We start from the raw sequence: 24,920 nt of genomic DNA on the forward strand, positions 1-24,920 counted from the left end.
TTTCTGCATGGAGAGAAGGTCAGAAGTTGGCTAGAAGGCTGCTGGGTCCACCCCCTCCACTTCCACATCTGAGGAGCAGAACAGGAGAACAGAGCACAGCAAAGACTTTGGGTACAGCTGTTCCTCTACAGCACTGGTTCTTTTGGCACACCTCAAAAAAAAGGGGTTTATTAAACCTAATTGAAACAAAAGCTTTGCAGGCTCTTCTTCCTTGGCTCTTGCAATAACAATTGGCCACTGCAACTTCAAATTTCGCCTTTACAGATTTGTCTTCTCCCTTGAATATCACAGAGTTTATAACAGATGCATGCAAATAGTCCTCAGAGCGGCCATGGGAAGCAGGTTGGGAGATGCACGCTATAGATACAGCAATTGCTACTCTCTGAAATAATTACATCACTGTCGTTTCCAAATCTTTCCCACAGAACCTTTGGAAGGAGGTCAAGGATTTGGGGCAATGCCAGTGATGGAAAACAGCTCTGGAGTGAAGGGAACTGAACATGTGGAGAAGAGCCCTGGAGCCCAAAGCACTGTGGTCGCTCCCAGAAAGGCTGAAAGGGGCAGCAGTGCACCCACAGAGGATCCAAACCAAGCACTCAGGACCCTTCTCTTGCAGAGCCAGTCCTGTGAGGAACACGGACATATCAGGCTCCCCAGAGATGCTGTGAAACACCAATCCCAAGGGGTCCATTCTCCTCCACCTGGACTTCCATCAACGAAAGACAGAGTCAAGCCCAGCACCTCAGGAAGCGGCAGCAGAGGAAAAAGTGCCTCTCCTCAGAGACAGAAAGGGGCTGAGAAAGAAAACCTTAAGCAACCTTCAAAGAGGAGGGTAAACCTTAAAAAACCTCACCCCTACAGCCCTGAAAGCGTGAGGGAATTCATGTCTCGAAAAAAGGCAGAAAGAAAGAAAAAACTCCTGGAAGAAAAGAAGTCTTTGGCACAGGCTGCAGAGATGAGGGAGAAGAGGTTGCAGGAAGTGTACAGGAAACAAAAAGAAGCTATTGGGAAGAAATCGTGTCCTGATGAGATGCACAAGTCCACTGGGAACACGGGTTTTGCCAAAGGAAATCTTCAGTGTGAATTTGAGCAAGTAAGTCCTAAGGAGTGGCAGATTGAAACCTCTCCTTCAAACCATGTAGGACCTGAAACACTTCATACAAATGCTTCAAAGTGCCAGGGAGAAAAAGTTTTATCTAGAAAAACAGAGCAATTAGCTTATAATTATGACATAAACTGCTGGGCTTATTAGTAGGGCTGGAATCCTCGACTTCAGGCCAAAACCCTGGAAATCTTCATTGCCTGAGCTAAAAGAACAGGTTTGCTGTGTGGTATGAGCAGTCTTCCAGTTACATGAGCCAATTATTAAGTGGAATAAAAGCCAAACATTACCCTTCTGCTGCCAGCTGTTGAGTGCTTACACTGCTGGGCTCTTCTCTTTCAGGAGCAAACCAGTGGGGGAGTACTGGAAAGGAGTTTCATGGCCTGGGTGGATGAAACATGCTGTCCTCTATCACCTGAAGATCACAGAGGCAGGTACTCAGACATAAAAGGCATCCTAGAAAGCCTCTTTCTCAGCTCACACTGCAGACATCTCTCTGTTGATTTTTTTGGGTTTTTTTAACAGGAATCAGCTCCTAGAAACAGCTCAGTCACCTAAAAAAGGAGAGGCATCAGCACCAATGGAATCCGAATGCTGGTTTCTCAGTCCTCTGAAATGTGAAGACTTGAGAGACTCCTCTCCCCCAGCTGTGCATTCATCTCCTCTGAACTTTTCTGTTCCTCAGAAAGATGCAAAACCTTCCTCCAAGGACTCATCTTTTGGACTTTCTCCACACAGGAGCAAACAGGATCGAGTGAGAGCCATCCATAGTCTGTCCAGGGAACTTACAGAAAAGATTGATGTGGCAAGGGAGAGGCTGAGTGCAGCCAGCTGGGTTGAAGCCTCTGCTGACAAACAATCAACAGAGACAACTCTGGACCTTTACAGTGATCCTTCTTCTGTCCCAGAACCTGAGACTCGCAGGGATAGGCAAGAGGGGACAATGACTGCACAAATGCTGCTGGACACCACAGACCCTGATGTGCTTGGTGTGACATCCGATAGGGAATGTCACAGACTGGGCAGGGTTGGCCTGGAGGGCAGCACTGAGGGAGCAACAGCCCTGGGCAGAGAGAAGGAAATGCCAACTCCTCTGCCAGGTGGGAATGCTGAGAGGGGAGAATTGCCCTGGATCACTCATAGTGCAGGACAGAGTCACCTCAGCTCTTTGCAAGGTAAATCCTTTTGATGTGACACAACAGGGATGTTCAGGTGCCTCTGCCCTGGCCTTCCAAAACTACAAGCAGGGGTTAAGCTTCATCTCCCCTCAGCTATTTATTGGAAATGTTGTGCCTTGGAAAGCCCCTGAGCAGTGGCTCTCCTAGGTTTTACTTTCCTCCCATCTCCTTGCATGTGTAAAAGTACATCTCATCATTTATCCGTGGCTTTGCCATCAATTTTGGACATATCACCTTCTGGTGCCTAGGCTTTCCCAGAAGAAAAAGAATTATAAACCTAAGCCCATGTAGTTTAAAACCTGTGGATGAGAAGAGCTGTATTGAAGTGCACACACGTAAGTAGGCAGCGAATAGACGCCAAAGCTTGGGCCATTTCATTTCTACGAAGAGCATATTTATTAAATGTCTTCATTTGTCTTTTTAAAAGGTTTCCCTGTGAATAAGGGCTCCGAGGTGGACATAAGTCTATGGAATGAAAAGCCAATAACCAGCCCAGCCCATCCAGCTCACAGATTCCTCACTAGAAGGTAAACAAAGCTGGATATTTTATTCTCTGCTAAATGTCCCAGACTTAAAATAAACAGCGGGGATGGTGAGTTCCCTGGGGCTGGTGGATTCCTGGGGTTCTGAGCTGCAGATCCCTGGGAGCAGCCGGTGGATCCCAGGTTTGGTGGGTTCCCAGCAGCGGTGGATCCCCGGCCTTGCTGGATCTCCTGGGAGCAGTGGATCCGTGGGTGCGGTTGGTGGGTCCCAGGTCTGGTGGCTTCCCGGGAGCAGAGCTTTCCCCGGGAGCAGTGGATCCCAGTATCGGTGGATCCCCGGCCTTGCTGGATCTCCCGGGAGCGGCGGATCCCGGCTCCGGCGGATCCCGGCTCCGCTGCCATGACGCTCTCTGGCCACCGGAGGGCGCCGCAGCCGCGGGCGCGGAGCGGGCTGGAGCGAGCGCCTGGGCCCCGCGTTCTTTTCACGGAGATTTTTTTACAGCTTTACATTGCAAAGTAAACATGAAGAAAACGAAAATTTGAGAGATAAGTCCAATCAGATGAGCTTGCCAAAGTTATGAGGAGTAATTACTGGAATTACCAAGAGTTAAACTCCTGTTCTTTGTGCACAACCACCACACTCAAAAAAGTTGGTCCGATTTCTGCTCCAAGAGATCAGTTGCGAGGGTTATGGAGCTGTTGTGTCACAGAAGACGGCAAATGTATAAAACATGAGCAGCGGGCACTCAGAGTGTGCACTGGAGAGAGTCAGAGCTGTGTCTGCACTGCTCCTCGGGGAGCAGTGGGCTCCATCACTCTTGTCCTGACACCTCCCAAACTCACAGGAATGGTGGTAGGTGCAGGACCCCCTGGGCCCAACAGGAACAGCCCCCCAGCTGTAAGGGACAAGCATCAAACCAAGGAGAAATAAGACAGATTGCACCGATCTGCTGGACAATGCAATTACTGAGAAAGCAAAGCAGCCAGAGTCAAAAAGTCCTCAGAGCATCACCGGAAAAAAAACACCAATAAAACCTCTCAAACAATAAATCACAACCCTATTGCAAGTGCTGCTTCAAAAGATGAGGAGAGCTACTTGCAGATAAAATATCGCTGTATTTAGAGATTAGAAGTTCAAAGTGTGGCTGTGTTGTGAATGGCTCCAGACTCATCTCCTAGTGGTCTGAGGCCTCCCTGTGATGCAGCAGCAGTGACAGTGAGGGGACAATATAAAGGAAAGAGCAGCCCATGCCTAACCCTTCCTCAGCTACTGGTAAAGCACATAATTAATACAAAGGCTCAGACTAAAAGCCTGACTTTTGTCCTCAGCTTTTAATTGCATATAACCTAGAGTCTGATTTTGCACCTCTCCTGAAATCTGCACACTCACAGGAAACAAAAGTAGATGAGTCCTTTGGCACACAGAGTGTGGCTTCTGTGATCCAGTTATTCCTGAAGTTGGTCTGGTATCAATGGATTCACTACAGATCAAATCAGACAGAAATCCACCAGATAAAGGAGCACGAGTGTGCTCTAAGGAGGGGACTGAGGAACTTTGCAGAGCCATCATTTCTCCTGCTCCAGGAACATTTGCACTTTGAGTGCATGAACTCTCTGTGGGGAGTGTCAGCAGGCAGTGAAGGGAGCCTGTCTCTTAACTTGCACACAAAACTTCACAGGCTGTGCTATCAGGAGGGGTCAGTGCTGTATTCTTGGTCTTGTAAACCTGTTTCTATAGAACTCTCATTGATGTAACTAAAGCTGGGTTAGAAAATGTGATGGTAAAAGCAGCTGAGTTGAGTCTGTGCTCTGATTTCCACTGCTAAGGAGTTAGGAGTCCACATTTGGCTACAACAGACCAAAGTTCTCTCTCTCCAATAGCTCATCTGATCAAAGCCACCTGTTAAAACTGACTGTGTGCCGGCCTCATTCACAAATACAAAACATCCAGCGCTCCAAACCCGGCGCTCTTGAGCATGACCTTCTCCACAGCCAGTTTCAACAGCACAGTTTGCTGTTTACATGTTTAATTATAGCTCTGAAAACAGCAGCTCGTGTTCATGCACGAAATCCTGCAGGTGCCTGTTTCCATAAGAAATGTTCCCATTTCATGCCCGGCTGCTCCCCCATCCGCAGGGGCGGCTGGCAGAGATTTGTTGCTGATGCAAATGACTCACCGATGGGAATTCTCCAAACCGCCAGAAAATGTGTGGGCAATTCCATCTGATTTTGTTTCAGTTGCCTCTATAAGTGGCTACATTCTCGAGAATCAAAAAAAAAAAATCATTTTTGATTCATCACATTTTTGCTGTAAGTTCAGATTTGAAAGTGTTATGGGTGGTTTCAGGGGCTGGGATGGAGGGTGGTGGCTGGAGAGTCACCTGTTGGAGCACAGCTCTGCCTCCTCCTGTGGACTCAGCAGTGCTTTTTTTCTCTTTAGTGCAAACCCAAAGAGTTTGGGAGTTGAGCTGGTTTATGCAGAGCTGGTTGTGTCTGAAGGGCAGGTGCTGCTGGCCACTCCTGTGGAAATCCAGTATTTTCTGTAGAACCTGCATTGATTTCCACTGATGTCCTTCCCAGGACACAAACCTTGGCATCAGTCTCCCCAGACAGAGCAGGCATTTCCCAAGAATCAAAGAAAACCATCACAACACAATTGCAGAGACCAAACTCAGTGCATTTTACCAATGAACATTAGAACTGCTTTGTAAGAAATCCCTGTTTGCACTGCTCTTTCTCTCTCATCCACCTTTGCTCCCACTTTCCGAAGACTACATCCAAGACGCGTTAGTGGAAGCTGTACTAATCGTTTTAGCAGTTTCTGGGTCATGAAAAACAAAGAAAAGCTTATTAACGAGAAAAATGAAATAAGATTTCCCTAAGCTGATTGCTGATGAAAAAAAAAAATTTCCACATTCATTTTTCTGTATAAAAAAGAAAACATCTGTCACCATTTCAGTGTCTCAGTGTCCCTGCGTGTGGTTCAGCTGAGGCTTGATCAATAAATGCCCATTTTCACACCTTCTTTTTTAATCTTTTTAGTTAAGCTCAGATAGTTACGGACCAAAACAAAGTAAAATCAGTTAGCTGAGGGCTTCATCTGCAGGACTTGGTGCTGACATTGTTTTGAAATATTAAAGTATATGTATCTCTCCCAGATCTTAGCTGGGCCAGAGCTATGCTCAGCACAAGTCCCAGAAACACTGGAACAGAGTTCAGGACTTTGTGTTTCTAAACAGATTTCTTTGCCAAGGTTCAGAGCTGGATTGTGCAACCAAGTCCCAACAATGGCACGGATTGTACAATGCAGCCCTCATAAATTAAGCTTCCACACTGCAAGGTTGTTGTTTGTGTTTGCCACCAGGTTGAAAAACACCCAGCTCCTTCAGAGAAGTAATTAGAGTAGGTAAAAATGAGTGTTGTTAGCTTTCCTGACAACACCAAGGTACAAGACAGGAGATTTTGTTCGTTGCCAGGTACGACTTCTCAGGGAGCCTTTTGTTTCCATTTGACAAAATGTAATAGCTCTGTTTAAATGAAATAACCCCCTTTTTTTTTTTAATCTTCAAAAGATTACTTTATACACATCTCAGAAACTTAGTAATTGTTGTTGTTACCTTGACACAGCCTGCAGGGAAAACTCACGGCATGGAGGGATCAAGGTGGATGTGAGACTGTTTTGAAAGTTCAGAACCAAGAGGAAATGGCCAACCCATCTCCTGGAGAGAGCCTGAGGACCTGGGACAGCCTGAGCTTCCAGCCCTCTGCCACTCTGAGCACTGACAGCTTTGAGCAGGACTTGGGTAAGGTGGCATCTCCCAGAGGGTCACTCGGTGCCCTCCCAAAATATTTCTTGTGCTGTGGCAATAGAAGAAACAGACCCTCGTTGCAACAGAATTCTTGCTGGTGGGTCTGGCTAGGGTTGAAAAATCTTCTGGGGTGAGAGGGAATTTCAAATAGATGGTTCTCTTCCAGATTTCAAAGGTGAAAAAGGGGTGCATGAAAAATTGTCCTCTCAACATTCATGCACGATCTAAGAGATTATATGGAATTATTATTATTAAAATGCAATAGAAGCTCTTTGCCTTCTCCACGCTGTGCTGTGACAGGTGTGAATTCAGCTCACAGTGACAGCTACAGGTGGAACAAACCTCATTTAGCTCAGAGACATTTCCAGCACCTCGAAGATTCATCTGAAGGTCTCTGGGAGCCTTACAATTAACTCTTCACAATTGCCCCATCCGAGCAGTGTGGGATATTGTCCTGCTTGGACAGCAAGAGACATCAAGGCACAGGACACGGGCAGGGTGCAGGGGGAATGGAGGGATGTGCTGCAGGGTGCTCGGGGCTGGCCAGGCGTGCAGGGCATGGTCACTTCTGCCCGGAGCAAAGGTTTGCACGGAAACAAGGGAAAGTTTGTGGCCGAAAGGGTTAAAAGCCGAGCAGTAGCGTGCAGACCGCTCTGTCTGAAGAGATCTCTGCCTGCTCCCACCAAACAGGAGCAGATGGTGCATTGTTTTAAGGGCTTTTCCGAGACAAAAGAACAAGATCAGATAACCTTTCCTCAAAGAGGGTACTTACAAAAAGCCTTTGCTCTTATTAAGGATTCTTCATTGTTTTCCTCACAACATTTTATACATCATATTGGATTTTGGGGTGGTGGAGAAGCCAGCATTGTTTACTTCGCTTCTCCCTCCCCCCCGAGGGACCAGGAGGGCATCTCAGACGATTGGGCAGCAAGGCCGTTGTCTGAAGTGTTTTACCCTAAGCGAAAGACAACCTATTTATTTACTATTAATAACTGAGGGCCCCAATTCTGCCAGGCCCGACCATCCACTATCCACCACAGGAACAATAGGAGCTGCTGCCTCGTGTCCCTGCCAGGAGAAACCTTTCCCTTCCCCTGAGCATTTGCAGGAGCTGCCAGCCCAAGGCTGGGATGGGAAGCAGCGCTCCCAGCATGGCCACGCTGCTGCACAGGAGGCACAGAAATGTCGTGCTTAACACAATGTGGGTTTGAAATATGGGTCACAAGTGGCTCTGTCACCACCCTGAGCAGGGATGAGGCATTCAGACTCGAGGCTGCATTGTCTGCTCGGAGGCATCGCCCAGCAGTTGGCTCTGTCCTTTCACGGGACACAGAAGTCACCGTGCACACGCAACATAATGAGGTGTAATTCTACAACTGCTGCCAAATGCACATATTTACCTTTCAGAGTAGGGACACACATCACCCTGACCACTCTCTGCTGTGCCAAAGAAAGATTTTCTGTAGCAAACAAACTTGGCAAAATAACTAATTTCATCTCAAACATCTTTAAAGCAGAGAGAAGAAGATATTCACGAAATATTTGTTTGCTTCCTGGGGTAAGACAGCGAACTTGTCCTGAATTGTTGAATTTTCTTTTTAAATACAGCCAGTACAAAACCCAGAATTACAAATCCTATAAGCTCATGCTGCGGTGAACAAAAATTTTCTCCACAGGTAGTGTTGGGATGTGATTTCACCTTGCACTTACATGAATTTCTCATCATTTTATGCACAAAACTTTGTATAACCAATGAGCTGATAAGGAAGGGCTTTGCATTTTACACCACTAGGTAAAATCTTTCTGTCATTCCTGCCCAACCACCAGGGCTCTCCCACAGGGAGCTGAGGAGATGAGCTGTACCTTCCTTGCTGCTCCAGCATGTCCTCTGAATACAGCCCACAGTATCCAAAACTCTGTATTTCTATTAAATAAGAGAACTATATGATTTTTTAAAACCCAGCATTTTGCCTGTGCCCCTTCCTACAGTCTAGGAAATGGCCTTTGAGCCAGACTGGACCGAATGAGCCACAAATCTCATTTCATCAGACCAGACTTTCTGTTTCCTTTTTTTTTTTTTCTTTTTTTTTTTTTCTTTTTTTTTTTTTTATTTGAGAGATAACAGCATTTAAGCTGAAACTAATTGTTTAAAAAGTATTTTCTAAATGTTGATGCTTGATCATGGCTGCTGCTTTAAAATAATTTGCATTAGGAAAGCAAATACAATGTTTTCCATCGTTCTTGAAATGCAGAATTTTAACCTGAACTACAAGAAAAATGTATTTATACGTATCATGTTTCCGCTAAACTGCTGATTGACATATTTTCTTGTATCACTAGAGGGAGCTGCCTTCTTGCTTCTAGAAGAGGGAGAAATTATTAAATTAGTGGAATAAGCACAGAAATGTGGCAGCATGGCTTCAGCTAATTGTGCTCTGATGGAGAGTGTTGAGCCAAGGCAGCTCTTTGTGTTCCCTCCCAAATCCTAGGCTGTGTTTTTTATTTCCCACAGCTCTAGTGAGCTCCAACCCTGCTTTCAGCACCTCTGGAGTTGTCTGCAATGATGCTGTCATTGACTGAGAGAGTTTAGAAAAACTGATGAGGAACAGAAGGACCATTCCACAGAAATTGAGGATTCTGGTTAGGTCCAGGTTCAGGCCCAGCTCTGTTGCTATCCTGAGCCAAGAGCTGCCCTGTGTGAGAAGGGGCAGCAGCAGGGTGAGGCACTGCCATGTGCTGCAACATCTGGCTGGGAGCTGAACTCAGGCCAGCCCTCTACACCAGAGGATTTAGATATAAACACAGAATATGCAAAGCACAGGAGCAGCACAGGCCACATTAATCCCCTTGTTTGGTAAGCAGCCACTCTTCAGTGACAAGAGGGATATCAGAGAGGAGAGAAGGACCTGCTGTGTTTCTCAGCTGTGATCAGGAGTTACCAAACCGTTTTTCCTCCTCCCCTTTTACCTGTCATCACTACAGCTCCTTTCCTGCCCACAGAGTGCTGAAATCTGGGTGGTTTTTCACCTTACCTGGAGAGCATCCGGAAATAATAAACCAATTGAGCTAACAGGGAAATTCTTGAGAGGAGAAGGACTGCATTAATTGGAGCAAGTGGGGCAATTCCTTCTGGATCTGCTGCTCCACTCCACAGCAGCATTTCAGGACACTTCACACCCCATGTTCCCACACCTCCAGGCAATGATGCAGGCAAAGTCGTGCTTACAGCTAAAGTTGCATGTATTTCTTTTTATAATAACTGGGTTGGTCTGATTGCTGACATGGGCAGAAAGAGAAAAAGCTGCCCTTGAGTAAAGCAGCAGTAAATGCTTCTGCCTTGCTTCAAGTGATTAGAAAAATGAGACTTTTAGCCTGGCTTTTTTAATTATATGTCAGGGAGATTCTACAGGGCTTTGCTGAGATTCTGCAGGTGCAGCGGAAAGTGATTTAATAAATAGCATTTCTCTCACGAGGCTGAGTGTATGCACATTGAAGCTATCTGGGTAGGCAGTAAATGCCATTCATCATCACCTAAAAGGACGTGAAGTTTAGCCAGATGGCATTTTCTTTAATGCAGGATGTTGCAACACAAGAAATGCATCTGGAAATAGCCACAATTAGGAAAATTACATTCAAAAGGAGGGAAAAGAGATCAGAGCAAACTTTTTAATCACTTTGAGGTCAATACCACTGGTTGGGCTTTGGTCAGAAGAACAAGAGCATTGTTCACGTTGAGGCACAAATTGAAAGTATTTGTCAGGTTCTAAATTATATCTTAATAGATGATCATATTTCTGACTGGCACAGATATTAGTATTAAAAGCTGCTCAGACACCTTAGCATCTACAAATATAGCTTGTAACTTTTTTTAATAGAATGACCTTACTTGTTAGTATTGAAGGAGCTTTGGAAAGTGCTGTCTGTGGACCCATTGAAGAATTGTTCACTTGTCTTTTTTTCTATTGCATTGCTTAAAACCACTAATAAAACTTGCCTGTACAAAACCCAGCTTTTTCATCCACTCCATTTCCCTAAATAGGTCATTGCACAAAATCATCTCCAGTTAACTATCAGCATTAAGGAGTCTGACTCAGTCCTCAAAATTAGAAAGACTGGCTAAAACGAAAATTCTTTCTAAAAAGATGAACTCTTAATTTGGCATGTCTAGATAATTTAGAATGATTCTGCCTTTTCCAACCACTCTCCAAAACCAGGAAAGGCCCATTATCAAAATAAAGGATGAGATTGCCATCCAGTCTGTTGACTCTGAAAAGGAGAGGGTTAAGAGAAGCCTCCTATAGTACCACTGTAGGAGGAAAGTGAAATCTGCAATCAAGCTGTTTAGAAAAACCGAGCAGCATTCTGATAGAAAATCTGCACCAGGCTCAAAGATTTAATATTTTATTTCACTCACACCCACATAAACACAAAACCCATCCTGGTATGCAAACAAGCCCTTCTGTGTTACAGACCCTTCAGTCTGTAAAGCAAAAACAAACTCTGCATGTCATGGGCTCATCCTTCAGCACGGGGTAATTTGGATTCAGGTGACCTGGATAGAGACAGAGATTTTATCTCAAGTTTTCAAGTCAAACCTATTTCTATTTATGACCCACACTTCAATTCTTTTATGACTCTGGTTGCTGTGACAGTGGCACAGCACAGAATAAACACACAACCTGTTTGCATAAGCTGAGAAAATCATCTGAGAAGCTCAAGCAGCCAAGAACATTTCGCTGGTAAACATAATATCAGCTGCACTGTCACACACACATAGGCAGGGGAGGTGCAATAAGGAAGAAGCAGTGAAAAAAGTGCACCTGGAGCAAGAGGGAAAACTTCCCCACTTTAAAATGAAAGCTTTTTTCCAGGGGTTTGTGTGCCCCTGTGACAAAAGTGAGAGGAATCAGCCTGCATCCCAGTACAGATGGAGGGGACATGCAGGATGCTGCTCGAATTCCCAAAGAAGTGACCTTTTGTCACTTGGGAAATCTTGTCACAAAGTTGGGAAGTTTTTCTTTTGTACCCAGTGGCTCTGATCCTGTTGGTGCAGCAAAGGAGCAGTGGGACCAAGTAACAATAACCCACACTCTGAAATTCAGGCTTAGAACAGGAATTGTTCCTCATCCCTCTCTCCTGGCACAGACCCTCAAGTCTTGCCAGTTCCCAATACTTGCAGGACTGCATGCTGACACATTTCTTGACAGGATGTGGGTACTGACATTTTCCTCCTATAGTTATGGAAGAAGAAATGTATGCAGAGAAGTTATTTCAGGAATAAAGGGAGATGTCACATTTGGGAGGCTTCCAAAAATAGGCCCAGGGAGGATTCAAAACGAAAACGCAGTTGGAACAATGGACACATTCCCCTTGTGATGATCCCCTAAACTTCTGCAGGTGAGGGAGATTTTGGAGGCACAGAGCTGGAGTATAAACACAGGAGCCACCTGGACATTTTGAGGCAAACCTCCCTATTACTGGCTCACAAACTGAAGGTCAGTGGGAAACCTGTGTATCGAGAAAAGGGAATTCCAGTTCTGTTGTCCCAGGGGAAAATGTACTCCCTATCCCCTGATTCAGCTGGGCTTAGGCCATAATCAGTTGGCACCAGCTGATCTCAGTAAGGTTTATAAAACCCATGGGCTATAAAAGTGAGGTGCCAGACCTTAATTGCTGTTTGGGGACCTCAGTATAGCGCTGGTGGGTGAGAAGGTGTTGCTGTGCTGCAGCCAAAGCAGCGTTTGTGCTGCTTGCCCGGGGCAGCAGGATGTGGCAGGAGTTGGCTGTGCAGCTCCTGTCCTGCCCTTTGCCCCCCAGCTCTCAGGTGTTGTGTCACCTGGTTAAAGATACCATTTACAACATGTCATTTCCCAACACAGCTCCAGCAGAAACAGCAGAAGCATCAGCTTATGGTGCTGAGGAAGAAAGCAAAGCAAGAGGTTGAGGAAAGCCACAGGTTTTTGAGGGACCTGCTGCAGCTCAGTTCAGAGGTAAGTTATGATTTCAGATCCTGGGTTAACACCTCTAGGCCCCAACTCTCATGACAGCAGTTCTAAATACACAGCAGTCTGTGAGCTGCTGTGCCACCTTACCCTCATATTCCCACAGAGTTTTCTCCCAGCCCATTAATTAATCAACTCTTTAGGAATTGTTGGCATAGGAAAAGCATTATCTACAACTAGGGGCTTTCCAAAGAAAATGAGGAAAAAAGGGTTAAATGTTTTGCTTCTCAACTAGATCACTGAGGTGTGTGACAATTTCTGTGTGTGCAGGACAGCAGGAATTCCAAAGGCAGTGATCCTCCTGTGACAAGACTGTACCACGCAGAGCAGGCACAGAGAGGACACTGGCTGGAGGGTGACCTTGCTGCTGGCAGGTACAGGAGGCAGGAGACAGAGAGGCACTCCAAGGATTTGGCCTGTGGTTTGACTCTGTTAATATTTTGGGGCACTAAAGTAATTGCTGTATGTTTTTTTTTTACTCTGATTTATGCCCATATTACAGTACTAACACCCTTCCAATGTTATGGGAAGTCTTGAACTTTTAAAAAAGTAGAAACCCCTCTGAAACTTGTGTGAAAAGTATAATTTTCTTCATTTTGCTTTACTATCATACCCTCCATGTAAATTAGAATATTGTATGGGCGCTTCTTTATGTTCATTTAAAGTGGCATAAAGACTTGAGAATTGCTTCCAGGGTCTTATGGATGCAATTACCAGAAAGGCACCTTTGCACAGGTAAAACTTTCAGTATCACATAAAAATGAGCAGCATTCTGGCTTGATTCAATCTCCACAGAGGACTTGGCTGTGAAAGCAAGGAATTGAAATAATATCTCTGACTGCAATAAGAAAACATTTCCTTTTTCTTACCTTCAGTAATCAAGAGATGGGTTCACTGAGACACTCTGCATTGAAGATAGAAAGAGATCCCAGTCCAGTGGATCCCAAAATACTGAGAGAAAGAAAACCTCTAGGAGGAGGAGGTTCATATTGCTCAGTGCATCAAGGAGGTGAACATGAAGCTAAAGGATTTAGTGGTATTGGGAAAATGCCCCATTCAACCTGGCCTGGAACACAATTTTCTTACTAATTTTGAAAATTTTGACCTAAATATTTATGTTTGTTGTGCATATTTAAACTGTGGCCATCATCCATTATACTCGTGACCCTTGTAAGACAATCGTGTTGGGAGCTGAGAGTTATTTACCCTATTGACGGGCCCCTTTTTAAATTTTTACCTGTTTACCATGATTTCACTTGTGAGGGAGGTTGTTGTCCATATCTTGCTCCTGGATGTGAACAGCTGCAGGGTGACTTTTCTGGCTCTTAGTGAGGGCAGTGGCCAGGCCTGGCTGACTGGTATTTGCCAAAGGCGCCTTGAGTTCAGGAATGGATGTTAACTTGTACTGCGGGAGTCGTTTTCTGGGTCTCTTTTTTTCCTTTCAGATATTTTATTTTTGGCGACATTAACTCTTTGCCTTGGGATCTCTGCCAGCAGATCACGGGCAGTCATTGCACAGCCATCACACCTTGAATTTGTTGTCACCTTGGGTGAATCTGCCCCACCAGGAGACCTGGGACAACTCTGGAGAGAGCAGTGACCAGGCCAGCTCCAACAGCCAGGTAACCCACAGAGCCTTTCGTGCAGGATTAGGCCACAAAAATTACACTGGTTTTACCTTTGAAATTCTTCAAAGACATGGCAGATACAATTTCCACTGGAAGCTGGTGTCTGGCTACAGTCTGCCAACTGTGTTCCTTCTCCCAGACACGCTGTTGTATTTCCTCAGCTTTCAAAACAGACTGAGGAGTTCTTTCTCTGGGTTGGTTGGTTTTTTTGATTTTAGTCCCTGTATCAAACTGTTCACCGGATGATGCCAATCCTCTGCTCTGTCCCCAGAGGAGCGCAGCCGTTCCTCACCTCGGACGTTCCAGAACCTTCTGTGGTTCCAGCCTGGCCGTGGTGGAGCAGTGCCTGAGGGGAGAGGAGCTGCGGGCTCGGCAGCAGGCAGCGCTCCTGCAGCTCCGGAGAAAGGCTCTGCGGGAGAGGGCCAGGGCCCAGCTGGCCTGGCTGGGCCACCGGAGACGGTGAGGGGCACGGGGGGCACCGCCGGCGGAGGCCTGCTCGGCCGGGACTGGTTCTCCTCCTTTCAGGGGAACGCAATAAATGTAAAATCTTCTTGGAAAGGATGTAGCAAGTAAAGCAGGAGGAGAGGAAAGGAGCCTGCATGGTTTTAGTGTCTCCAGAGCAGAGTTGAGCTTCTATTGCAGCCTCCTCTGTGGTGATGTGAGGCACCGACTGGGCTGAGGGGCGTCCCTCAGGGACGGGCAGTGAGGGGTGACCCTCAGGGATGGACAGTGAGGGGTGACCCTCAGCACTGACCGGGATGAGGGGCGTCCCTCAGGGATGGATGGTGAGGGGCGTCCCTCAGGGATGGATGGTGAGGGGCGTCCCTCAGGGATGGATGGTGAGGGGCGTCCCTCAGCATTGACCAGGATGAGATGCTGTGAGCAATGCCCCAGTGCTCAGGAGACTTCAGTTGCTTCAGGAGAGGTCCAGGCACCACAACCCCAGGGCGATGAGATGTCTTCTGAGTGCATCAGAACTTTCTGCAGAGTGTTCCATGCCTCCAGCTGCTTTGAGAAGAGCTTTGCTCCCATCCCATCCATAAACTCAAGGCATTTATTGATCTGACTCTGATTCTCATCCTTGTGATCTCCAGTGTTCTGGAAAACCTGCAGGAGAGTACTGGAGCCTCTGCCATGGCAGCAAAGCAGCACAAAATCCTGATGGAGCTGAAAAGGGAGCAGGTAATGCTGCAGTGAGAGGAGCTGGGATTCAGCTCATATCCACAGGGAGCTGCTTGGAGTTGCTGGAGCAAGTGGGATTTGTGTTTAAAAAAAAAAAAAAATCACTTTGCATCCATTATTCTGCATGTTTCCTACATAGCCACAGTGTGGTGGGTTTTGTGCCAAAGTCAGCAGTCTGTAAATCTTGGATAAAAGAAAACATCTTTTTTTTTTTTTTTCTCTTCTGCTACCTCACAGTTATTGTGAATTTTTCTATTTATGCCATAACAAACAGGCCATATAATGCAGATTTCCACTGATTTATGCTTGTGATGTTGAAATATATTAAATTAACCTGACAGGTAATTTTATAGTCTCAGTTATTCCACTATGCAGGGTTCATAGTTATACTTGGTAGTCAAAAAATTTCTGCCCTGCTCTTTACCTAGTGCAAGCCTCTCGTTTAAGTAAAGGAATTCCTACTGCAAACTACAAGCACCCTGTAGTTTTGAAGGATCTGAAGACAATTTTTAAAGGTCTCACCACTTGACACTTCATCAAAACAGGCTATTTTGGGATTAAAAGTGCTCTATATTAAGAAACGTTATACGTATTTTTAAGTGTAGCTCTTTGTTATCTTCACTCTGTTATGCTCCTTTCTTTCTCTGCTTTGTGTAGGCAGAAATCCAGCACCTGCAAAACATCCACAGGGCAGCCTATCAAGAAAGGAAGCTTTTATTAAAGCAGCAGAGAGAAATCTTAATGATGCAGCATTCAACAGCACAACTCCAGGAGAAGCTGCACAGTTTGGCTGGGGAGCCGGAGGTTATGAAGTCAGGGCGTAAAGACAGTTGTGTCCAGCTAAAGCATAAAAAGAGCAAGAAATATGAGGGGTAAGTAAAACCTTTCTCAGTGATTGCTAAAGGTAAGACCAAATCCAGTGGAGAAGATGAAGACAGGTATCTCCTAGATAATTGTGTGAGCTTTAGAAACTCCAAAGAAGAAGTTTATGATGATAAATCTTTAAAACTTCTGTGTTCAAGCAGTTGACAAATCAGGATCACTGCTTGCCATTCTGTCCTAAATGGTGAGTGCCTCAGGACACCTTTAATGATGCCACACAACTGCTAATGATAGCTCATGTTTTCATGGCGGCTTTTAACTACAAACTCAAACCACTTTGCAACTATATATTAATTAGGCTTCACAATATCCATATGGAATGAGTAGAAATGTATTGATTTAATTGGTGAAATTCACTCCTTTGTCACCCTCTGGCTCTGAGCGTCTGTATCACTCATCCCCTCTAAGCTGGTCGGTGTTTCACCGAGGATTTAACCACAGAAGGATTTTGTAATACACGGGGCTAAATTTTAGGCTTAAACAGAAGCACAGAGGTGTCATGTAAAATCCTACAGTGAGATATAATTCAGGAGTTTAGTCAGACTGAGAAATCCCCATCCTGCTGTTCCCCATGAGCTGTATCCTCTGCATCCCTGTCTGCTTCCCACTGGGCTGGAGGAGCTGAGCAGCGTGAATGAGAACCCCACAGCATCCACACTGCTCACAACAGAAATCTAGTTTGCTTCAGGAAGAGAAAAAGCAGTTAAAGACATATATTTATCTATATGAATTAAAACCCTCTTTCATTCAGTGTTACCCAGAGCTCTAGAAGGGTGGTGAGTCAGGTTTGTGCATTTACTTAAGTCCCCACAGGGGAAGGCTTTCAAATAAATCCCTGCATGGAACTGATCTATAATTCATGGTGTTATTGATTACAAGTCAGAGAAATCTTTAAAAGGTTTCTTGGCTGTGCTTTCACTTCTTATTACTGACAAGGCTGCTCGTAGGAGAACAGTGAATATTGGTGTCAGTCTGGAGCAGCCAGGGCCTGGTGGACCTCAAATGCACCCAAATTCTGGCTGACTGTCCATAGATCTCTGTCCTGTATAGGAGTGCAGAGTGGTGATCATGCTATTTATCCACCTGCATGGGTATGCTCATATTTTATACTGATCAGGAATGAAGCATTCCATGTCTAACTCTCCACAGCTTTTCTACTGAGAACAAGGAGTCACTGGTACAACACCAGAAACAGGTGGAGGAGTTCCCAGGTTTGGAGCAGTCCCTTAATGCTCAGGATAATGTTTTCTTACCTCTGGAACCTAAAAATTCAGCTGGAATGGAACCTGTAGCCACAGTCATTACAAGAAAAGGCCCAAAGTGTGGATTTCTGGTAAGAACCACCTCTGGAATGACATCAATGCCTAAAGAAAGGGTGTACCAGATTATATTTGCCTTAAAATAGGACCCCAGCACAAGACTCATTTGGCACTTAGAACATGAAGTCAAAATAAGTGTGATGGTTATGTGCACATTTCCATAAGACATTAACTCTGTCTCCTAAATATTTACATTCTAGGAATCTGTGCTGGAGGAAAAGGCACTTCTTTCAAACCCTGATCCTAAAGATAATGAAGATATTAATCCATGTGGCAGAAAATACCCAGTGAAAGGCTTGGGGATGCTTCCTACTTGGTGTAACTCATGCCTGATTCAGGCAGAAAATACTCTTGAAGGAACAGGTCAATCATATTCAATGCTATTATGTCCAATCTGTTTCAACTACTTCAATCAAATTTCAATCCAGACAGAAAGAGAGACAATCTTCTCATTTATTACCAAAGTGTCTTGCTCACTATAGCCAATGTATAAATCACTGCTGGGCAAGATGGTGGGGATCTCTCAGAGGTTTATTAAGAGATATGATTATATTGCTTCCCCAGAACAAAATCATAACTTACTCTGTGTCATTAACAATTTGCTCTCTTTTGAAGTGGTTTTTCAAGAATTTAAGGCTGTTCTTTTTAAAAGAACATAGATCAGTTCAGGATAGACTTGGACAGGACATGCTGGAGTTATTTTTGTTTCCAGGTTTTATCCTGAGTTCATATTTCTTACTCTCAGTAGGACAGGTGAAAAATAACAGTTTGTATTTGAGTCAGTTATCTCATTTACATAGTTCTGGGTGTGCATAATCTCTCTAATATAAATATTTATATATGTGGCAATGTTTCCTATTTCTGCCATTTTTCTAATGAACCATCTTTCTGCATTTCGTAGAATCATAGAATACCCTGATTTGGAAGGGACCCAAAAGAATCATAAAGTCCAACTCCTAATTTACTCCTAGATATCATAGTAAGGAGCAAGATAGATTTGTGTACCCTAAGTGATCTATCGGCAAGCTCTTCTATAAAAGATTTTGTTTAAATGCTGCTTTTTTTTAAAAAAAATCTTTTAAATGTTCCAGTTAAAGAAGTAGAAGTGCCTGTCCCTTCTGAAATCCATCAGGTGGATGCCAGTCAATGTTTGAAGCATTTGGACCATATTTCTCATGAAGCTTCTGATGAACTAAATTTAAAAGCATTTTCTGAAGGATTAACTTCCACTGAATCATCGTCCAAGTCGAACAACTTCTTTTTGAAATGTGAAAGTGCCAAATTAGACTCTTCTCACTCAGAATTTCAGAAAGTGTCTGCAGTTTGGGTCAACATCTCAAAAAGTTCCATTTCAGATCTGGAATTAGAGCTGAAACATGGAGAGGACACAGATGTCAGTGTCCCAGAAGAGTTTGTCTGTGACAGCGGTGATGTGTTTGCTAATCTCTCAGAAGAGGTGCCAATAGCAATAAGGAAAACATCACCTAGTGACAAACACAATGAACGTGAGCTGCCTGAAGATGACAGAGCTGAGACTTCATCCCTCTCCCAGAAACACCCCAGAGATGCATTGGATTGTGTCTGCAGTGACCACCTGCTTTCTTTCATTCCAGCAGACCAAGCAAATGCCTCCAGAATGGATTCAGCACATTCCTCCCAGTCTGAAAACCCTTCTGAGGGAGTGGATGAGCCACACCTGCATGCCTCACAAAGCTGCAGCAGAAACAGGGATCAGGAGATCCCAACACTGGGGAATGCTGCAGCTGCCAGCCCTTCACGCACTGATGCAACCTCCAGTAGTGATAAGGGTCTCTCTCCAACTGATGAGGATGCCTTGTCAGAAATGCTGTGTCCTGTGGATGAAGTATTGTACTCTGGAAGTGCTGACTTGCCATCCTCTAACAAAAAGGATTTGTCATTTCCAAGTGAAGATCTTCCTCCTCCCCCTTTAGGTGCAGATGCAATGAAAAATGGGGATCCTGCCTCCAGCATAGATGATTTCCCATCTCCACCTGAACAAGTGACAGGCTCAGAGTCTAGTCAGGGCATGGATGAAGATATATCACTGGAAATGGATGCATTACCCCCATTACCTGATAACTCCATGCCTGAAGAATTTCCCCTGCTCAGTACAGAGACAAGTGGTGCTTTTTCACCTCAGGATGGTTGTCTCTCAGAACAATCTACATTTACAGCTCTTCCCAGCTGTTTATCAGAAAACCAGCATGGAGAACAAGAGATGCCTTTGCAGCATTTGGAGTTTCTGGCTGTGTCAAATACAGATTCTTCTGATGGAAGTAAAAGTCCTGAATTCCCAATGAAACAATGCAAAATGTATGAAAAGCTGCCCAACGCTGAGGACAGTGATGACCCATTATCATCATTTGAAATTGGGGACAGAGTGTTGGTAAAGCAGAGCCAGCCTGGAACTCTGATGTTCAAAGGCCAGACCCATTTTGGCAGTGGCCACTGGGCTGGTGTTGCACTGGACAAAGCTGAAGGTGACAATGCTGGAACTTATGAAGGGGTGAAGTATTTTGAGTGTGCTCAGCACTGTGGGGTCTTTGTCAGACCTGATGAGATTTCACACCTGCTGGGGGTTAACAAAAATAGTTCCAGCTACATGGGGAATGAAGACTCTGACTCCTCCCATGATGACGATGACTCCCTCAAAGGAAACTGCAAATACTCTAAGGATGATGAGCAGACAGTGGGGTTTGCAGGGGAGAAAGCAGAAGACACAAACAATGCAGGAGGTTCTGAAGTGAAAGAAATGCAGTCTGGGTTACACAGTGCCTCGCTGTCTGGAAAAGGGCAGAAGTTTCCCCATTCCAACCAGCGGACCTGTAATGAATTTCTCTTTCAAAAGAACTTAATGTGCTTGGGATCAGATAAAGAAAAAACAGAACTGACACAGATAAAACAAATGATATTTGCAGATGCTCTTCCAAAGAAAAGCACGACAGATGAGGTAAACACGAGCAAAAATATTTGTTGCTTGCTAGAGGATCAGAAAAGAATTAAACTTGCTGATGATATTGCAAGTGAACTCAGTAAAAAACTTCTGTTTGACATTTTAATTGCATTTTCTGAAACAGCTCAACACAAATATAAAAGTGCCTTTGAAAAAGACATGATGAATTATGGCAAAGACCTGAGGCAAGAAGACAATCAGAAACCATTTCTCCTCAAAGAAAATTCAGTTGCTGCCTTATCTGAACCATCAGCAAATGTTTCTGATGTTTTACTGGGTGATTTTGATACGCTTTGCATTCAAGATTGTCACACAGTAACAGACAGAATTGTAACTAAATTTATAGATGATGCAGTTAAAGAATATGAGAAGATTAAAAGAAAGCACAGATCAAAAGCAGACAAGGTGCTTCATTTATCTCCAGAGACTTCTCCAACCACTTTGCCTGTAAGTACAGTGAGAAAGTTTTTGTTTCAAGGGCTGGCCCTGAAGCTGGGTCTATAGAGGCAAGAAGTTGTGTGACCCAGTTTTGCATCATCCATAAAAATTCCATCAGTGTTAGGAACCAGGTTGCTCACTTCATGTGACCCATTCCTTATTTAAGGAATTACCCTGTATCCATTACATATAGCATGTGTGTGGTCCAACCAAAAAAATGTGACTTTATTGGAATTTGTCAGTTGTCAAAACTGATAAATCTGTATAAACATCAATTTTTATTAACTTCAGAGCAAACCTGGACACCTGTCAGCTCATCTGCCTGACTTCTTTCCAGCTCCTGGCTGTGAGAAAATTGCTTTGAGGGTGGTGGCGATGGGGAGAGCAGTTCCACATTTAGAACAAAAATGTTGCTAAATGTCAAAAAATCTTCATGGAACTCCAGAACTGTAATTCTAATTCTGCCAAATCCAGTTAGAATAGGTTTGGGGTTTTTTTTAATAATACATCAGTAAGCCTTCCTTTGAACCCATGAATAAGATTGGTTTAAAGTGTAACCTTGATCAGTTGCTAATAATCTCAATACCTCTGAAAATATGGAATATATCATCTGTCTTTTCTTTTTCTCTTGAAGCTCCTTTTAAAAATCCTTGATGCTGGTGTTTTTGGAAGCTCTGAAGATTTTGATCAGCCTAATTCTGACCAAAACCTGCTGGTGAGAGAGACACAAAAGCAATATTTATACAAATCAGACCAGTGGCACTCAGCTCCTTGGAAAAAAACTGTGGAAGTTCCTCTTGTGATACCACATAACAGTTCTTATGTTAAAAATTTGTCTGCACATGCTGTGGAAGAATTATGGACCCCAGAGAACATAAATTCAAATTTCAGGAACATCAACATGCCAAAGTACTTGGAATATAATGATCTTCCAGGGAATGATTTCAAAGCAGAAAGCAAGAGGATGTATAATCAGGTATTTTTAAAGCACTAACTGTTAGTTAGGTTTTGTAGTGTTTTGGAGGCTGAATCATATTAGCTAATATTTAATATTATTCCAGTTGCTATCACTAAATATAACTAAAGGGACACCAATCCAGCTCTCCTGACTTCAGTGCCCTGCTGAGTTTGTTACAGGTTATATTTGACTTGAGCCGTGAGTTGCTGTGTGCAAAAGATCAAGTGACTGCAAAGCCAAGTATGTTCCCATGGATGAAAAAAAGAGTGGGATCTCACTGTTCCAGGCATCTCTGCAGAAGGATGGATGTCAGTGATGTCAAGGTACGTTCTGGCAACATAAAGCACAGGAACAAGAGTGAAAAGAGCAAAGATTGCAGTGGCAAAAAGAAATGTGAAATTTGTGAGGATTACAACGGTGTAACTGAGGTGATGGGAGAAGTAACAGCACTACTTTGAAATGACTGAATAAATACAGACCGAGTGGATTAGTCAAGACATTCTACATATATGGAGTTAAGAATGGGAATGGGCCTTTAAACTCTCCTAATAATGATTATTTTGTGTGTAACCTCCGAAGTAATATTATGATTAAAACGTGTTGGTTGGCCAATATTGATCAGCTGCCTCTAGATGAGTTCCCTAAACCTTGGGATGTTTCTGGAGTTAAAGCTGGATCTTCACACTGGCACCTGTCACTCATCTGGAATGATCTGGTGCTTCACAGCACCAGAATTCTTATGAGGAGAGTTCTTTTCAGCCTTCTTTATTTTGTAGACGTTTGTTCAGGGTGAAATTATTAAAATAATGAACCTGGAACAGAATGACTTAGAAATGAAAAGAAAACTCCTAAATATGACCAAGTATGGAAACTGTAAGAGAGACAGAGTGGACCTTATTCTGGTAAGCAGACTTTCCAATGGGAATTTATTTCCTCTAGACTTAATCTAGAAATTCTCATCCTTTTGTGAGAATCACATTTACTTAAATTAACTTCAGAACTTCAAATTACTGCCTTTTTGAAAATTGAATTAATAATCCAGTATTTCCAGTTCTCATGAGTGGTTTAAATTAAATAAATTAATGATGCAGATGTAAAGTCGTTGGATTAGGTGCAGTGTCTCAGTACTTTTGTGAAGCTCTTATTTTTGACGTAAAAATTTCTTTCCATGTTATATTTTAGATCCAGGAGCTTCACAAAGAAGAATCTCAGTGGACTTCCTATGATGATGATGAATTAACAGTGAAGATGAGGATGACTGAAGCCATATTTGATAGTTTGATCCTTGATACAATCAAAGTTCTGAATAAGATTTCTCTGAAAAAAGCCTGTTTTAAAGGTGACTGTGCACCACCTCTTGTCTTTTAATACACAGTGGAACTGGTCAAGAGGAGCCTGGAAATGGCTTCAGAGAGGTGGCACAGGGAATGGCAGGACCTGCAGCCAGACGTTCAGGTTATATGTCTATAATTCTATGCAAATGAGGCAAATGTTGATGTGATGCACTTTAAATTGGAGACTTTTCTATCAGCACCTCCAATTCCTAACAATTAGATATGTGCCTGCAATTGGGTTATTTGTCATGCAATTCACAGGAGCCCATTGAATTTTTACAACATCCAAATGTGGGGTGCTGAGAATGTACTTTAATAGACAAAAGAGAAGGAATCAATACTCCTTTTGCATTGGCAAAACTAGGGGAAAAAATCAAGATTTTGACAAGGAAACAGAAGCATTTCCTCAGCATGGTTAATTGTTCACTATGCTAATTGCTGTGGTCCCACCTATTTTGTATTGAGAATCAAATTTTTGTTAGTTCTTTTTAAAATAAATACTGTGCAAATAAGTCTTACTGGAATTCAGAAACTGTTCATTATGGATTAATTGCTTGTAAAGAGATCAGATTTTTTCCAATCCTATTCATTGTCTTTCAAATCAAATTAAAATCAGAATCAATAAAGATAAATGATATATAAACTTAAGATTTAAAAATGCAATACCTAAAATGTGGTTGGGGGAATGGAAAGATATTTTGTTTGTATTTTTAAATACTGTTGGCTTAATTGGTTTTGTACTTGTTTTCTGAATAAAATATGATACACATAGCTTATTTTGTTTATTTATTTTCATTGAAATCCACTAGAATTACAGATTATCTTGTACACACGGCTCTTCTCAGCAGTGAATGGGTGCACTTCTGTTTTGTTTTGCTGGGCACATTAAACCCTCCCCTGCTTGTTGCCATATGAACAGAAATAAAAAGGCAACTTCTGCCCCCAGCGCCTTAACTCTGGTGATCTTATCCTATAAACTATTTTCATGTCTCTAGTGCTACATTTCCTTGTCTCTGACTTTATCCTCATTGATTAGTTAATCCACATGAGTTACTTGTTTTCTTGTTGTCAGTTTATAGCAGAATTTAACTCAATTTTTTTTCTCCTGGACTTGGACCGTTAGATACAATGACAAATCCATAAATTGCAGCACTCTGGTTTTTCAGTTTATTCTCACTCTGGTTTTGCAGCAGCAAGATCCTTGTGTTTGGAATGAAATCCATTAAAAATATTGCTCAGATATGAATAAATAGCTGAAGGACTGGTTTGATTTTAGCCTGATGTTACACCTGAGGCAGAGACCCATCACATTTGCAATGAGGCTTGTGAGTGAAGCCTGAACCCTCACAGGGTGCTCTGCAGGGAAGGACACAGCTATAAAGTTACCTCCTGCTGATGAGAATAAAAAGTGTGTGCACAGAACATGTCAGACATGTTTAATATCCCCCACCATTCTGTGTTCAAAACCTGAGATTCTGGCACCCAGATATATTGACCTGTTCACTCAGTGGCAAGGCTTCAATATCAAGATTACTCTCCTTCAAGGTCTAATATTTTGTTTGCCTTGGGTTTGATCAATATTAACCTCCTGGGTCAATAAATCTTGATACTAGCCTCAAGAGGAGTCATTAT

The 24,920-nt window shown here is 43.5% G+C and overlaps 1 protein-coding gene and 2 long non-coding RNA genes across 3 annotated transcripts; all 3 read left to right on the forward strand.

Annotated features, from left to right (window-relative positions):
• Nucleotides 1-1,893, forward strand: LOC136299621 (uncharacterized). Its single transcript, XR_010723534.1, has 4 exons — nucleotides 1-111; nucleotides 426-1,093; nucleotides 1,445-1,536; nucleotides 1,628-1,893. It is a non-coding gene; the product is annotated as an uncharacterized lncRNA (long non-coding RNA).
• Nucleotides 1,894-2,210: 317 nt separating this feature from the next.
• Nucleotides 2,211-6,471, forward strand: LOC136299673 (uncharacterized). The gene is made up of 3 exons (XR_010723549.1): nucleotides 2,211-2,277; nucleotides 2,708-2,807; nucleotides 6,390-6,471. It is a non-coding gene; the product is annotated as an uncharacterized lncRNA (long non-coding RNA).
• A 47-nt stretch (nucleotides 6,472-6,518) lies between these two features.
• CCDC187 (coiled-coil domain containing 187) lies at nucleotides 6,519-24,048 on the forward strand. The gene is made up of 16 exons (XM_066201400.1): nucleotides 6,519-6,565; nucleotides 11,969-12,066; nucleotides 12,451-12,561; nucleotides 12,844-12,947; nucleotides 13,449-13,582; nucleotides 14,068-14,195; nucleotides 14,473-14,660; nucleotides 15,296-15,383; nucleotides 16,041-16,255; nucleotides 17,415-17,598; nucleotides 17,785-17,947; nucleotides 18,676-21,005; nucleotides 21,631-21,972; nucleotides 22,083-22,277; nucleotides 22,731-22,856; nucleotides 23,137-24,048. The coding sequence occupies exons 3-16, from the start codon at nucleotides 12,481-12,483 to the stop codon at nucleotides 23,320-23,322; spliced, it is 4,464 nt and encodes a 1,487-aa protein (XP_066057497.1). The 5' UTR covers nucleotides 6,519-6,565; nucleotides 11,969-12,066; nucleotides 12,451-12,480; the 3' UTR covers nucleotides 23,323-24,048.
• Nucleotides 24,049-24,920: the final 872 nt, after the last annotated feature.

This window comes from Chamaea fasciata, unplaced genomic scaffold (assembly GCF_029207755.1).
Source record: "Chamaea fasciata isolate MVZ Bird 193981 ecotype frontalis unplaced genomic scaffold, bChaFas1.0.hap1 SCAF_20, whole genome shotgun sequence".
NCBI classification, from domain to species: domain Eukaryota; kingdom Metazoa; phylum Chordata; class Aves; order Passeriformes; family Sylviidae; genus Chamaea; species Chamaea fasciata.